At 57.8% G+C, this 15,919-nt stretch overlaps 1 protein-coding gene and 1 pseudogene across 4 annotated transcripts; both read left to right on the forward strand.

Moving 5' to 3' along the window:
• The first annotated feature begins 466 nt into the window (after positions 1-466).
• Positions 467-10,451, forward strand: CERCAM (cerebral endothelial cell adhesion molecule). Of its 4 annotated transcripts, none has more exons than XM_046646722.1 (13): positions 467-558; positions 2,772-2,882; positions 3,054-3,171; positions 3,729-3,863; positions 3,999-4,203; positions 5,687-5,806; positions 6,119-6,195; positions 6,296-6,402; positions 7,217-7,349; positions 8,497-8,624; positions 8,804-9,007; positions 9,389-9,641; positions 9,928-10,451. In XM_046646722.1, exons 2-12 carry the CDS (start codon positions 2,809-2,811, stop codon positions 9,639-9,641), a joined length of 1,554 nt encoding a protein of 517 aa, XP_046502678.1. In that variant the 5' UTR covers positions 467-558; positions 2,772-2,808; the 3' UTR covers positions 9,928-10,451. The 4 variants fall into 4 exon arrangements, with proteins under 4 accessions (XP_046502678.1, XP_046502672.1, XP_046502664.1 ...); XM_046646716.1 differs by lacking the exon at positions 467-558 and adding an exon at positions 685-1,372 and having other exon boundaries at positions 9,718-10,451; XM_046646708.1 differs by lacking the exon at positions 467-558 and adding an exon at positions 686-1,372.
• A 52-nt stretch (positions 10,452-10,503) lies between these two features.
• LOC124249090 (peptidyl-prolyl cis-trans isomerase A-like) lies at positions 10,504-12,747 on the forward strand (annotated as a pseudogene).
• Positions 12,748-15,919: the final 3,172 nt, after the last annotated feature.

Consider the following 15,919-nt stretch of genomic DNA (forward strand, 5'->3'; position numbering starts at 1 on the left):
AGGAGGCTGAAGAGAGACCCAAAGGTGCCATAGGAAAGCAGGTTCCCCGTGGGTTGGGGGTGAAGGGACTAGGAGCCTGGCTCCTCCAGTCCCATCTTCCCACCCCAGTAACTCTTCCTGGGTGCCAGGCTCCATGCAGAGGACTCAAGCGTATTCCTTCTCTCAAGGAATCCTCGCACACTCTCGCAGATGGGTGGTGTTATCAGCCCGATGTCACCTATGAGGACCTGAGGTCAGTGGCAGATACCAGCTAGAACCCACCACTGCCTCCAGGTGACCCCCCTTTCCTGCCCTCTCCTAAGAGAGGCTGGAAACCCCCTTCCATCTCAGCAGGGGCCTCAGGACCCCAACTCTGCCCCAGGGGAGGCTGTGTCCCCTGCTTTGGAGTGGGGCCGGGTCACCGTGTGGGGCTGTGTGGTGCCCTCTCGTTCTACAGTCTAATAGTGGGTTTTGCTCTCCTAAAGGGCGGGAGGAGCACTGCCGGTGCTGGCGACGGAGGCGAGGACGACGACACGCGGGGGATGCCAGGCTCGGACCGCGGCGGGACAGCGCGCGCAGGTCAGGGAGACCCGCTCCCGGCCCCCTAAGCCGGTCTTGCTCTCGGGCCCACGCGCGGCCTCGCTGGCCTGCGAAGTTCCGGCGGGCCCGCCAGAGGGCGCCCGCGGGGAGGCGAGGAGGGGCGGGGCCGGGGAAGCCGGGAAGGGCGGTGGCCGGTGGCTCCTCCCCGCCGGGTGTACGGCTCCGGTCTCAGGGTCGGAGGGATGGCCAGGGAATCCTGAGGCAGGGCGGTCGGGCGCTCAGTGAAGCCGGATCCCGGGGCCTGAACGCTCGGGGACTCGGAGTCGAGCGATCTCTGACGCCCGGGCGGCTCGGATGCCGTCACCCCAGACCCTCCCCTCTCCTCCTCTTCCCCCCTCCGGCGTGCAGCCGGGAGGGGGCCGCTCCTGGGTCACGCCTGGGGCGCGTGCCCCCGGCCCAGAAGAAGACACTTGAGAACCCGCGAATAGGGGTGGGGCGTGGGAGCCCACTTTTTGGGGGTATGCTCCCCCGACCCCGGCCGGCCTCGGCCCCGCCCCGGCCCAGGCCCCGCCCCGGCCCCGCCGCGCCGCCCACTCCCCTCGGCAGGGCCGGGAGCCCCGGGGGCCGCCGCCGCCGCCGCCGCCCGAGCGCCCGCCATGCGCGCCGCCCTCGCCGCCCCGCTGCTACAGCTGCTGCTCCTGCTGGGGCCGCCGCTCGGGGCTGCGGGCCTCGCGGAGCCGCCGCTGCCCGCAGTGGTCCTTGCCATCCTGGCCCGCAATGCCGAGCACTCACTACCCCACTACCTGGGTGCGCTGGAGCGGCTGGACTACCCCCGGGCCAGGCTGGCCCTCTGGTGAGAGAGACCCGGGCATTGGCACCCACTGGGCATCTACCCCCAGCCCCACAGTCAGTCCAGGCCCCAGATGGCCCATGGGCTCCCTATCCAGACGCCACCCAGGCAGGCCCCTCCCCTCGCGACAGGCCCTCCACAGCCCCCCACAGCCGCCCCCCCATCCCCTGGCCCTGAAGACTGACCTCTGAGGCCTTAGGCTGACCCAGGGACACCCATTTCTCATTCCGGCTTCTACTCCTCCTCTTGGGACCTCCTCTGGGTGTAAGTTGGGCCCAGCCCCTCATGCCCTAGTTCTCAGAGCCCAAACTCAACCCAGTGGGCCCTGTGGTTGGCTTGATGTGGAGTGGAGCAGACGGGAGAGCTCACGTCCCCTGGGGCTGAACGTGGCAGAGATCACCAGGACCAGGGGTTCCTGGGGAGCCTGTGGAGGTGCCCTCAGCCCCCCCACCATGCTGCTCTGCAGGGGAGTCAGACCCCTCCGCCTCCCGCTGGGCTGATTCCAGCCTCTCTCAGTATGGTAGCGCCCCCTCCCTGGAGCGTCTCCCCCCAAGTGTCCCCACAGGGCACTGGAATCAGAGACCACAGTCTGTGGAAGCCAGAACAGGGAGGAGTCCTAAGCTGAGGCTTGGGATAAACGGAGAGAAATGACAAACTGACCCCCCACAACACACCAAAGTTGGGTTGGGGGGTGGAGCTGTGTCCTGGGAGGCTGCCCACAATTACCACAGTTTGAGTTAGTTAGTTCCCACCCCTGCAGGACTTGACACGTAGTTAGTCTTCACTTCTGGGGAATTGGCTTAAAGGGGCAGCATCCTCTAAAACCTGGGCTCTTGGCTAAGCCGCCTGCACCCTTCTCCACCATGGGAGCCCCTTCCGCGGGAAAAGAGAGGCTGTGCTCTCTGGCAGCGGAGCTAGGGCCCATTAGTACTTCTCAGGGACGCTCGGAGTGTGGTTTGGTCTTTTTTACAACCTTCGGGCAGAGGGAAGCAGCAGCTCTTCTGTCATGTTCTGACTCAGAGAGGGGAAGGGGCTGACCTGTGGTCACACAGCAAGGAAGGAAGGTAACTAAGAAAGGTCCCTCAAAGTTAAGGTACTTTTCATCTTTCAAAATGCATTCGCATTCTGTTAGCCCATGAGCTCAGCAGAACAGCTCTAGTCACAGGAGGAGAAAGCAAAGCCCAGAAAGGGCAGGACTTGCCTGAGGTCACGTAGTGGATCACAGACCTGTGATTGGGACCTAGCTGCCTGCCTTCAGTCCATCTTCTGTAGCAGATCTGCCTCTACTGCTCCCAGGAGAGGCCAGCCTTGCAGGTGTTGGTGCTCTGGGGGTCAAGGCCACCTCGGGGTTTGGCCCTTCTGTGGCTGCTGCCCCTCACCCTTCTTCCTCCTGTGTCCCCAGGTGTGCCACAGACCACAACGTGGACAACACCACAGAGATGCTGCAGGAGTGGCTGGCCGCTGTGGGCGATGACTATGCGACTGTAGTCTGGAGGCCCGAAGGGGAGTCCAGGTGGTGATCTGAGGGGAAAGGTCCTGGGGAAGATGGGCACAGCTGCAACCCAGAGAGGACGGGGGCAGCCCTGAGCCTCAACCTCCAGGCCACGTCCCTGTCCACTACCCTCCGAGGGAGAGACCACATGCACCCACCCCATGGGAACATCCCATCTCTTTACCTGCTCAGGTCCTACCCAGATGAAGAGGGTCCCAAGCACTGGACCAAAGAAAGGCACCAGTTTCTGATGGAGTTGAAGCAGGAAGCCCTGACTTTTGCCAGGAACTGGGAGGCTGACTATATCCTGGTAAGAAAGCCTGGCCTAGGATTGGGCTTCCCACAGGTGGTGGTATCTGTCCCTGATACAAATCTTTGTTTGATTTAACCACCTGTAGGTTGGATCCTTTAGCTAGCACCCTGGGTCTGAACCCAGGCCAGATATTGAGCTTGGATCCCTATGTTTGAGCTCAGACTAAGTACTAAGCCTGGATCCCTGAGACAGATGCCAGAGTATATACTGAGGCTAGATTCCTGGGCTAGAGCCCAGAGTATAAACTGAGCCTAGTTCCCTGGACTAGAGTTCAGAGTAGATCCTTGGATCTACTCCCTAAGTCAGATCTCAGATAAAGTTCTTAGATCAGTAACTCTTATCTCTGGGCCCAACCCCTGAGCCAGTGCACCAGATGAGATCCTTGGTCCAGAAACAGATCTACTGGTTTGTAGATCAGACCTCTCTAAGGGAACTCCATTGGATTCTGGGAGCCAGTCTGGGTCTCTGGGAATGGGGAAGGATCTTACCCAGTGAATCCTTGGGGGGCTGCAGCCCAGACAAGTCTGAGGCCTGTGACGTCCCGCTCCCCAAAGTTTGCAGATACAGACAACATTCTGACCAACAATCAGACACTGAGGCTTCTGATCGAGAAGGGGCTGCCCGTGGTGGCCCCAATGCTGGACTCCCAGACCTATTACTCCAATTTCTGGTGCGGGATCACCCCCCAGGTAAGGCCAGGGATGGGGGCCTCGGGAGGAGGGACAGGGAGAGCCTGAAGGCCTCGCGGTCTGTGGGCTGTGGCAGGGGAGCAGGCTCTGGGATGGAGGGGGCCCTCTCACAGCCAGAGCAACCCCCTTCCGCAGGGCTACTACCGCCGCACAGCCGAGTACTTCCCCACCAAGAACCGCCAGCGCCGGGGCTGCTTCCGTGTCCCCATGGTCCATTCCACATTCCTGATATCCCTGCGGGCTGAGGGGGCAGCCCAGCTCGCCTTCTACCCTCCTCACCCCAACTACACCTGGCCCTTCGATGACATCATTGTCTTCGCCTACGCCTGTCAGGCAGCTGGTGAGGGGAGGCCGCTAGGCCTTTGCACGTGCTGTTCCCTCTGCATGCCCTTCCCCACTCTGCAGTTCATCTTAACTCCTGTTTGTCTTTCGGGCTGTAGCTTTTCTTGAGCCCACTGCCCCAGTAGGTTAGATGTCCTTCTGTCTGTCTCCATCATGGCACTTGCATATATTCCTTCATCAGGCAATTTTTTTTTAAAGATTTGCACCTGAGCTAACAACTATTGCCAATCTTCTTCTTTTATTTTTTTCCTGCTTTTTTCTCCCCAAGTCCTTCCAGCACATAGTTGTGTATTTTTAGTCATGGGTCCTTCTAGTTGTGGCATGTGGGATGCCGCCTCAACGTGGCCTGACGAACGGTGCCACGTCCCCGCCCAGGATCCGAACCAGCGAAACCCTGGGCTGCCGCAGCGGAGCATGCGAACTTAACCACTCGGCTGTGGGGCTGGCCCCAATCAGGCAATTATTTATGGAGCACTAACCATGTGCCAGGCACTGGGGAGACAGTGTGGGTAAAATCTGGCAGTCCCTGCCCTGCTGGAAGCTCCAGTCCCGTCAGTCAAAGGATCACACAAGTCAATGTCCAATCACAACTGTGACAGGAAAGAGAACTTCTCAATTATAGGTGCCCTGGGAGCTTAGGCGAGCACTGACCTGGTCAGGGAAGGCTTCCTGGAGGATGTGAACTTTGGGGCTGAGATCTGAAGTGTGGGCAGATACTGACAAGGCAAGCAGAGCAGGAAAGAATATTTCAGGCAATGGGACCAGCAGATGCAAAGGCCCTGTGGTGGTGGGGAATATAAGCAGGCAGGTGGCTGGAGCACAGTAGGTTGAGGGGGCATGGTGCAAGCCAAGGCAGGAAAGGTAGGCGTGCTGGGCATGGGGTTAACTTTTAAATAGATAGTGTGTGCCTGCCCCTGAGGAGTTCGTGGTCTATAGAAGATAAAGAATAAATAAGTAATTATAATAAAGGTGACAAATATTGATGAAATAAAAAAGGCCACTCTGGTTGCCAGTGGAGGACAGCATGGTGGGAGCAGGACAGGGTTGGGGTTAAGTGTAAGGATGTGGGCGGGAGCTGAGGGTGCTGGGTCTGGGCCGGGCGGTGGGGTGGGCAGAGGTGGGAGAGGTTTAGGGGGTGGAGCAATGCCTGGTGGCATCCTGTGGGGTGGGCGTTTGCCTGTTCTTTCCTCACCTCAATCCCCGAGGGCAGGGACTCTGTCCGTCTTGCCCACTGCCATCACCCTGGCACCCAGCAGGTGCTCTGACACGTCTGTTGAATGAATAAACCATCTCAGCAGAAAAGTCCCTTGGATATCATTTGGGCCAAGCCCTTTCTCCCTCCAGTCCCACAGGTGGGCACACCGAGAGTCCCAGAGAGGACTCACGGATTGGGTCGCTGGCAGGACTGCGCCTAGGACTTCTCAGCTGGGTTCTGAGAGCCCTGCCCCCTACTCCAGCACTCACTCGGCCTCTCTGCACAGGGGTCTCGGTCCACGTGTGCAACCAGCACCGCTACGGGTACATGAACGTGGCCGTGAAATCCTACCAGGGGCTAGAGGACGAGAGGGTCAACTTCATCCACCTGATCTTGGAAGCACTAGGTGAGGGTTGGGTGCCCCTGCGCCCACCTGTGCGGCTGCTCCCCGCCTCCCTGCCCCATGTGCCCCTTCTCCCAGGCCCTGGACCTGACTGGGCAGCGGGCTGGGTCCCAGCTTCAGCCTAACTCACTCCCTGACTCTGGGCAAATCTCTTTCCCCACTGGGCCTCAGTCTCCCCATCTCCACCCTGGAGGCAGGTGGGTTCTGTGATCTCAGAGGGCCCTTCCTGCTGGGCATTCCGCTGAGGGGGGCTGGGACTCCAGGGTTGCCCCTGACATGTGAGGACTCATGTTTGAGGGGTGCTTTCCTCTGCAGTGGACGGGCCCCCCATGTGGGCCTCGGCTCATGTGTCCCGGCCCCCAAAGAGGCCCAGCAAGATGGGGTTTGATGAGGTAAGCCCCCTCAGCCTGCAGAAGTGGGGCCAGGAGGTGGGTGGGCTCTTCCCTCCCCCTGCACCCACTTCCCCTGCACCCACTCCGCTGCCTCGTCCAGGTCTTTGTCATCAGCCTGGCCCGCCGGCCCGACCGCCGTGAGCGCATGCTGAGCTCGCTCTGGGAGATGGAGATCTCCGGGCGGGTGGTGGATGCTGTGGATGGCCGGTGAGGCTCCCCAGGTCCCTCAGAGCTTCCTGGGAGGGGGACAAATGAGTTGAGTGAGTTTCCTGTTCTAGGAGGTATTCAAACAAGGCCTGAGCAGTTCTGTCTCAGGGAGTCCCAGGGCAGACAGAAATAGGACAGGATGGAGGGAGGAGAGTACAATGGTTAAGGCCCAGGATCTGGAGCTCCCAGGCTTGGATTTCAGCTCTGCCCTTCAGCAAGTTACCCCCACCTCTCAGCCCTGCTGTGTAAATGGCAGATAATTGTGCCTTGCTCTTTGGGGCTGGTAAGGGTCAGTGAAGATTCAGCCAGGGCCTGACTCATGGTTAGTGTTCCAAAGCTTAGGTGTCTTTATTATGGTCAGGGTTATTCTTCTCCATCCTGAACTTAGGTCCCTGGTGGGTAGGTGGGAGTGGGAGCAGGCCAGTCACATGCCCTGGGGACCCAGGGCTCATATGACCCACGTGCCTGCTGATCTTTGCTGCATGTGCCACCAGCCCCTTTGACCACAGGATTTTGTTTTTTGCTTGGGCCTCTGCCCAAGAAGTATATGCCATGTTCCCCACATTTGTCCTGGGGTGCATCCTTCTCAGGCCACCACCCGCCTCCCCATGCTGCTACCCTCTCCCCTGAGGGTCACCCCTCAGGGGTTCCCCAGGTCCAGTCACTGATGGCTTCAGGCCACACAAAGCAGTAACAAAGCTGAAAGCTCCTTCAGACCAGATTCCAGTGTGACCGTCCCCAACATGCACAGGCCAGGCCTCCTGGATGGGGCCCTGGCTGGCGGCCCTCACCCCATTACACCCGTCTCCCTCAGGACACTCAACAGCAGTATCTTGAGGAGCCTTGGCGTGGACCTGCTCCCTGGCTACCAGGACCCCTACTCAGGCCGCACGCTGACCAAGGGCGAGGTGGGCTGCTTCCTCAGCCACTACTCCATCTGGGAGGAGGTGAGGACCCCGGCCCCTCGGCCCACACCCTCAGGGAGAGCAGGGCCACCCTCACCACTGCTCTGTGTCCAGCCCTCCAATGAACCAGTGGAGAAATGAATGCATGAAGACCCGGTCAGCAGCTTTAACTCTGTGTGTTCAACCCTATAGCTTATTCGTTCTCCAGTCTCTATTGAGCACCTACTGTGTGCTAGGCGATATTCTGCTCTGAGCATACAAAGGGGAACAAGGAAAATGCAGCTCAAGAAAGAACCAAGCTTGTCATGGAGGGGAGATGTCAGGCTGTTCTAGAGTGTGGACTGGCCTGCACTCCTGGCTTGGTGTGGGGTCCGGGGGGCCATGCCATCCAAGGGAGGGGAGAAGAGGCTTCTGGGCAGAGGAGAACAGTGTGAGCAAAGGCCCTGAGGCAGGAAGGAGTTGGGTGTGTTCTGGAGGGAAGAAGAAAGGCCTGCTTGGCACTAGGCGGAACCCTCAGCGCAGGGCTGGGGTGTGAGCACCCAGGAGCAGCTGCTACCTGGAGGCACCCCCCGGGAGGGCTCACACTCACTCCGTGTCTTTGTTTTCTACTGTAACTAAAATAGATGGCTGCGAGCTTATATTTCTATTTTCTACTGTCTCTGAGCAGGTTGAAGGATGACGTACATTTCACCATTTACTGAGCTGATTTCATGTACTTTTCACATTTCCAAAAGTTACAGGAAGTACCGTTTCTGAGAGATGTTGGGGCCTAGGGTCTCCCCTCACCCCTCGCCCAGCCCAGCCTCCTTTAGGACAGTTCAGGAGTTCGGGATGAGGAGCCAGGCCTTCGAGTCCAGCAGATACAGGGTCAGATCCTGCTTCTGCCACCGCCTGGCTGTGTGTCCTTGGAAAGTGGTTCCACCTCCCCACATCTCCATCTCCTCACTGCAGCACAGGGACATCCTGTGTCCTGCCTCCTGAGGGTCCCAGAGGGCCTTGAATGCCAGAGCAAGGCGTTGGGATTTCAGTCCCCAGGCGGTGAGAGCCCCAGCAGGCTTTGGAGCAGCTGAGTGACGTGGCCAGGGCCGAGCGTTTGGCACGTAACTGAGGCCAGGGAGAGTCGGTTGGTGTTAGTGAGGTGGAAGGGGATGGCTCAATCTAAAAAGCCGTCCCCCACCGTATACCACAGGTGGTTGCCAGGGGCCTGGCCCAGGTCCTGGTGTTTGAGGACGACGTGCGCTTTGAGAGCAACTTCAGGGGGCGACTGGAGCAGCTGATGGAGGAAGTGGAGGCAGAGAAACTCCCATGGGACCTGATGTAGGCAGCCTGCGCCCCCAGGGGCAAGGGAGAGGGGTGGGCCCCTGGGAGCCTGCCTCCACCTGCTTGGAGCCCTGGTCAGCCCTCCCCCAGAACCTGGCCTGTAGGATGGGGGCAGGGGAGGGGTCCTGTGACACAGGACCTACAGTGACTCCTGGGACCTTTGGTGTCACCTACAGCTACCTCGGCCGGAAGCAGGTGAACCCTGAGGAGGAGGCGGTTGTGGAGGGGCTGCCACACCTAGTGGTGGCCGGGTACTCCTACTGGACACTGGCATACCTCCTGAGCCTGGCGGGTGCCCGCAAGCTGCTGGCCTCCCAGCCCCTACGCCGAATGCTGCCCGTGGACGAGTTCCTGCCCATCATGTTTGACCAGCACCCCAAGTGAGTCTTGGTGGGGGCAGGGCAGGGCTTCCTCTCCTGGGAGCCCGCCTCTCGCTGGGCAGGTGGGGAGGCCGAGGCTGGCACGGCTGAGTCACTTCTTCCAGGCCACTGAGGAGTAGCCCAGCTTAGCCCTAGAGTCAGACCAACCCAGGTGTGAATTCTGTGCTGCCCATGTGGGTTTTAGTCAAGTGACTTCCCTGTTCCGAGCCTCAGTTTCCCTCTCTGGAAAATATGGATCAGAGAATCCTGCCTCTCATGTTTGTTGTGAGGTCTAGATGGGGAGGGCAGTGAGGTGCCTGGCTCCAGACAGGTGTGCGGTCTGGGTGGAGGGGCCCACCTCAGCCCCCCTCTGCCCCCCTGAGCCATCCTCCTGCCTCACAGCGAGCAGTATAAGGCACACTTCTGGCCACGGGACCTGCGGGCCTTCTCAGCCCGGCCCCTGCTTGCCGCCCCCACCCACTATGCGGGGGATGCCGAGTGGCTCAGCGACACGGAGACATCCTCACCCTGGGATGATGACAGCGGCCGCCTCATCAGCTGGCGTGGCTCTCACAAGACCCTGCGTGACCCTCGCCTGGACCTGGCTGGCAGCAGTGGGCACAGCCTCCATCCCCACCCCAGGGATGAGCTCTAGGTGAGGGCGGGCTGGGAAGAGGGGGCCCTCGGTTGCCTCTCCCTTTTAGAGCTGACTCTCTGTGTCTTGGTCTCAGCCTGTCTTCTTTCTCTCCTGCCCTCTGTCTGCTCCGTCTCTGTCTCTATTTGTGTGTTTGGCTGTCCCTTCGTTTCTCTGTGCACCTCTAGCGCTTACTCTTTCTCTGCCCGCCTCTGTCTCTCTGACTTTCTCCGTGTCTGTTTCTGTCTCTGCCCCTCGCTCTCTGCCCCTAGTTCTTCTATTCTCTCCTCTTGCGTCTCCTGTCTAGGTCTAGGTGGTGACTCCAGAGGAGTGCCCAGGAGCAGGCCGCAGCTGTCCAGGGGGCAGAGTTGGAGATCGCTGGCAGAGGCTGCCACCAGCAGCCACAGACCCAGTAGAGACCTGGTTGCCACCTTAGGCATGGCCACTCTGCCCTCTGGACCCATCTTATATTGGGAGAAACCACTCAGAGATGGGTCCCCTTCTCCAAAGGTCACGTGGTGAAAGGGCAGAGCTCACAGGCCCTCTTACCCTGCACTGCCTGACTCAGGGCCTGGGCGGAGGGGAGGAGGGGGCAGACAGGAGCCCTGCCCTCCCTGAGGACCCAGCTGCTGGGGCCCCTCTGCCCGCTTCTACCTCCACCTCAGCCCCCTCCCTGGCTTGACACCTGGGTCCCACCTTCCAGGGCCAACCTTCCTCCCTGGCCAGTGGGAAGTGCAGGGAGGTGGGAGGAGGACCCTTGCAGACCTGGTACCCAGCACACAGTAGGCCCTCAATAAAAGCCGGCTGGTATTTGCACTTTATACTTTTTAAGCCATGGCTGAGCTTCTCTGCGTGTCACGAGGTCTGGGAGGGAGGATTCTTGATGAAGCAGATGGAGACACGGGAGGGCAGCCTGGAGGAGGAGTCAGGCCGACCTGGCATCGTCTCCTTGCTGGGTGATCTTGAGTGGGTGCCATCCCTCCCTGTGTCTTAGTCTACTCGCAGGTAGAGTGGAGGTGGGAGAGGAGTATCTCCTGAGCTGGGTGTGTATAACGCGGCCTGGCCCAGAGCCCAGCCCACAGTGAGTGCTCACCCACTGGGGCTGTAGTGGTCATCGCTGGCCTCACTTTGCTGGTCAGGGTGTGCCCAGGTCAGACCCAGGGCTGCTGATCCTCCTAGCCCTTGGGTCTTCACTTGTGCAGCTGGAGCCCCTCCCCTGGCAGTGGCTGGGGGAGACCTGGGGCTCCCCTCCGTCCCTAACCAGTGTGGCCGCCAGAGGGCGCAAGGTGCCGGAACTTGGACTGTGGGGGCCAGGGCGCCCTCTGCTGGTTTGGGGCGACAAGTGGGAAGGGAGCCCCAGCGTTTGGAATCTGCCCCTGGCTGTGGGCTGCCTGCAGCAGCTCCACACCTTCTGCTATTCTGCTCAGGGACTGCTGGCTCTCCTCCCTCCCCCAGCCGTGGTAGGGTCAGGCTTCTGGGCCCAGCAGCTGTCTCCATGACCTGCACTCAGGGAGCTGAGGCGCTGGGGTGGTGGCTCCTTGCCTTGGCCGTGGCTGTCTCTGCCTCCACCAGCACAGGACCGTGGTACTGGCATCACAGGTTTCCTTCTCCAGAGGAGCCCCTCTCCCGTGGCAGCCCCTTGACTTGGTTGTGTAAACCCCCGGGTCCTGGCAGATCGGACAGACACCTCCTGAGGCAGGGCCATCCCTCCTCCTGTCCTGGGGCTGCGGTCCAGCAGGCCCGGCTTTGGTTCCAGGCCCTGGCATGGCAGCGAGAAGGACTTTGGGCCAGAGCTGTGGGATTGTGCTTTGTTTGGTCCAAGAGTGAAAGCACTGATTCTGCATGGCTATGACCTTGAGCAAGTCACCTCCTCTCCAGGCTTCAGGTGTCTCCTTCATTCATTGAAATAAACGTTTATCAAGCACCTCCTATGGGCCAGGTTTAGGCATTAGGGATACAGCCTGTAACATAACTGAAAAACACCCCTGACCTCATGGACCTGACGTTCTGCCAAGGGAGACAGACAGGAACAAATAAGTAAATATTACAGGGTGATATGTGCTATAGAGCAAAAAGGGGGAGCTATCAGGTACAGTCTGAGACGTTAATGTCTAACGAAGAGTTGAAGGGGGTAAAGTGGCAAGCTATGGGGACATCTGAAGGAAGACCATTCCAGGCCACGGGAACAGCATATGCAAAGGTCCTGAGGCAGGAGCAGGACTGGCAGGTTCAAAAGACAGCAAGGAAGCCAGTGTGGGTGGAGCAGTGTGAGCAAGGAGGAGCCAAGGTCTGGAGATGATGGAGCCAAGGTCAGGGTCAGAGCAGGGAAGGCCTTGGAGGCCATTTTGGCTTTTACTCTGAGATGAGAAGCCCCTGGAGGGTTTGAGGCCGAGAAATGACATGATCTAACTTATATTGAACATGCTCACCCTGGCTACCATACTGAATGAACCATAGGTGGGTCCAGGGTAGAAGTAGGGAGACTGGTTAGAAACCCACATGAGTCCAGGTGAGATACGACGACGATGCCTCAGACCAGGTGTTAGCAGTTGGGGTGGTGAGAAGGTAGAGCCGAGAGAATTTCAAGAGGAGAGGAGGCTTTGCAGAGGAGATGATGTCACCTCCTGGAGCCCCCCTGTGCTGCCTTGCTCTGGTCGACCCCACTATTCTTCAGCATCGACTGCGAGCCCTTGGGCCGAGTCTCCTTCAAGCTGTTTGCAGACAAAGTTCTAAAAGCAGCAGACAAGGTTCGTGCTCTGAGCACTGGGGAGAAAGGACTTGGTTATGAAGTTTTCTGCTTTCACAGAATTATTCCAGGATTTATGTGCCAGGTTGGTGACTTCACACAGCATACTGGCACCGGTGGAGAGTCCCCCTACAGGGAGAAATTTGATGATGAATATTTCATCTGGAAGCACGTGGGTCCTGGCATCTTGTCCACGGCATGTGCTGGCCCCAGCACAAACAGTTCCCGGGTTTTCACCTGCACTGCCAAGGCTGAGTGGCTGGATGGCAGGCATGTGGTCTTTGGCAAGGAGGAAAGGACATGACTCTCACGGAAGCCAAGGGGCACTTTGGGTCCAGGAATGGTAAGACCAGCAAGAACACCGTTGCTGTCTGTGGATGACTCTAAGCAATTTGACTTGTTTTTGTTTTTGCTTTTTTTTAGGAAGATTAGCCCTGAGCTAACATCTGCTGCCAATCCTCCTCTTTTTCCCGAGGAAGATTGGCCCTGAGCTAACATCCGTGCCCATCTTCCACCACAGCACGGCTTGCCAAGCGGTGCCATGTCCGCAGCCAGGATCCGAACCAGCAAACCCTGGGGCGCCAAAGCAGAATGTGTGCACTTAACCGCTGTGCCACCGGGCCGGCCCCTTGACTTGTGTTTTGTCTTAACCGCCAGACAGTTTCCCCAGCTGCTTACACATCCTGTCGTCTTCATGCTCTGGCTGCAGTTCTTTCGGTTCCACGTTTTCCTTCTCCCCCTCAAGTCTAGATGAACTGAAGAGTTAAGTTTATGATCATGAGGGGCCGCCCAGTGGCGCAGCGGTTAAGTTCGCGTGTTCCCCTTCTCGGTGGCCCCGGGGTTGGCCGGTTCGGATCCCGGGTACGGACGTGGCACCACTTGGCAAAAGCCATGACAAGTAGAGGAAGATGGGCATGGATGTGAGCTCAAGGCCAGTCTTCCTCAGCAAAAAGAGGAGGACTGGCAGCAGGTGTTAGCTCAGGGCTAATCCCCCCCTCCAAAATAAATAAATAAATGCTAAAAAAAAAAAAGTTTATGACCATGAGATAAAAACTAAACAACAGCAAAAGAGAGAGAGAGAAGGAGAGGAATTGAGGACGATGTCAAAGTTTTTGGCCCAAATTACTGGAAGAATGGAACTGCCATTAACTGAAGTGGAGAAGATGGGTGGGGCTGGTTGGGGGCAAGTGAGGAGAGCAGTTTTAGACGTGCGAAATTGGAGATCCGGACGTGGAGGTCAGGTAGTGGTTGGATCCACGAGTCTGGGATTCAAGGTTCAGGTCTGGGCTGGAGACAGAAGCTTGGAATCTTCTGTCCTGACCCAAAAGTCCTGGTCCCCAGCCACACCCTCCACCTGGGGAGTTTGTTATAGGCAGGTTCCTGCCCCCTCTGAACTCCGAGGCACAGGGCTCTGATTCAGCTGCTTGTAGGTGAGGCCTGACTACTTTTCAACAAAACCACCCCAGGTGATTCTGAGGAGGTGACAGGTTTTGGAACCGCTGCTAAATTTACATACAGTAAAATTTACTTTGATGATTTTTGATAAACGTAAGCCGTCATGTCACCACCACTACATGAAAATAGAGAATATATGCGTCTTGCCAAAAAGTTTCCCTGTGCCACTGCGCAGTCAACTCCCTCCTCCTAACAGCACTGGGACACCACTGATCTGCTATCTGTCCCTATGGTTTTGCCTTTTCCAAACTGTCACATGGATGGAATCACACAGTATGTGGCCTTTTGTGTGTCGTCTTTTATCCAGCACAATGTTTTATTTGGAAGTTTTATACAAAACTGAGCTTTAACATCTTCCCTAATACTTTATGCTACGGTTTCTAATCCTAATATATATTAGGAAGAAAGTGTCAGGAAATTTTCTTCAAGACTTCTAAATATCCCCAATACCCTCCAGGCTGCCGGGATGCTATGCAAATATTTTGGTTTTCCACGTGTGCCCTGCTGTGAAAAGGCTCAGGAAGCCTTGTTGTGAGGCACGCCCCCGCTAGGGGGAGGCACGGACAGCTGAAAGAAAGTGAGAAAGTGGAATGGGGGTGAGTGGGCAAGAACCACGTCTACTGCACCTCCCTCCTGGTGGGCCGCTTCTAATCTGCACTGTGCCCCTCACTTCAAGGTGGGTACAATTGTGTGCAGACCAGGGGCTTTCCTAGGAGTAAATGGCAATAGCTTTTGGGCACCAGCTGTTTGCCAACTGTTTTGCCTGCTCCGGAAGCTTTTTGTCTCGCAGTTTCTCAGCCGAATTGTAGATGCTGGAGAAGAGCACCCCCCACCACCACCACCGGCCAATGGCCATCTCGGCAAACCTTGGTGTGGTCCTATTAGCCACAGCATGGGCTCTGGGAGCAGAGAAAGCTAGTTTGAGTTCTGCCTCTGCCCTTTCTAGCTCTGTGACCTTGGGCAAGTGTCCTGACCTTTCTCTCGCCTCAGCTTTCTGCTCTGTAAAATGGGGTTAGCTCTCGTGCCAACCTCACTGGATGTCGTGAGGATTCATTGAGCCACTGCAGGTGAGCATGGTGCCCAGCACAAAGGGAGCACTGCCCTGATGGTGGCTGGCATCATGGTGACCCTCCCGACAGTGACAGAGGGAATCAGGTTGGACTTAGGAGGTCTGCCTGAGTCAGAAGAAAGAGTGGGGACTCGGCAGACAGAAGATCTAACTTCCGGTTTCACCTCTGCCACTTGGTTGTCTGTGGCACTTGAGCTAGGTCCTCCTCCTTGCTGTAAAATGCCTCAGTTTCTCCCTGTGTAAAATGAAGGAGCATGACGAGATTTGCCGTCTGGGATCCCTCCCCGATGGTGTGGGAAGTGGTTCTTAAACCTCGGAGAGCATCCAAACCCCCAGAGACCTTGTTCAAACAGACTACTGGGCGCCACCCCCAGAGTGTCTGATGCAGTAGGTCTGGGGTGGGGTCCACGCATCCACACCTCTAACAAGTTCCCTGGTGATGCTGACGCCGTTGGTGCGGGTTCTCCAGCACCAACAGCATCGGCTGTTGAGGACCACTTTGAGAACCACTGGTTTGGGCAACTGTAGAACCAGACTCTTCAGCTGAGCCCAGCATCCATCCAACCTCGGAGGCCCAGGGCCAGCGAGGGGCTGTTCAGAGGGTCCAAGAGGAGCCAGACCCTTGATGGGGCCTGCAAGAATTTTCTCTCCCAGCCCCACCCAGGACTTGAAATCTCTCTAGTCACCTGAAAGAAAAGCCAGACCCACTCTGGAGCACAGATTCCTTGTCTCTGGGGCCATGCTGTGGCAGTTGCATCAGGCCCCTGGAGGAGGTGCTCCTGGATGGAAACAACTGGTAATCAGACCCTTGGGGGAATGGAGAGGCCGCATCCTGAGCCGAGGACTCAGGGGCATCCCCCTGCTGCAAGCGCATGCAGGCTTGGGTCCAGCACTGCAGTGCACAGCTCCACTATCAGCTGCGGTTATTTCTAACTAACAAGGGAAGCCCACGTTCATTGTTGAAATTTTTTAAAAAACAACAAAAAAAACCCCGAGCAAAATAAAATCACCAGTGTTAACATTTTGAGA

The sequence above is a fragment of the Equus quagga genome, chromosome 1 (assembly GCF_021613505.1).
Source record: "Equus quagga isolate Etosha38 chromosome 1, UCLA_HA_Equagga_1.0, whole genome shotgun sequence".
NCBI lineage: Eukaryota > Metazoa > Chordata > Mammalia > Perissodactyla > Equidae > Equus > Equus quagga.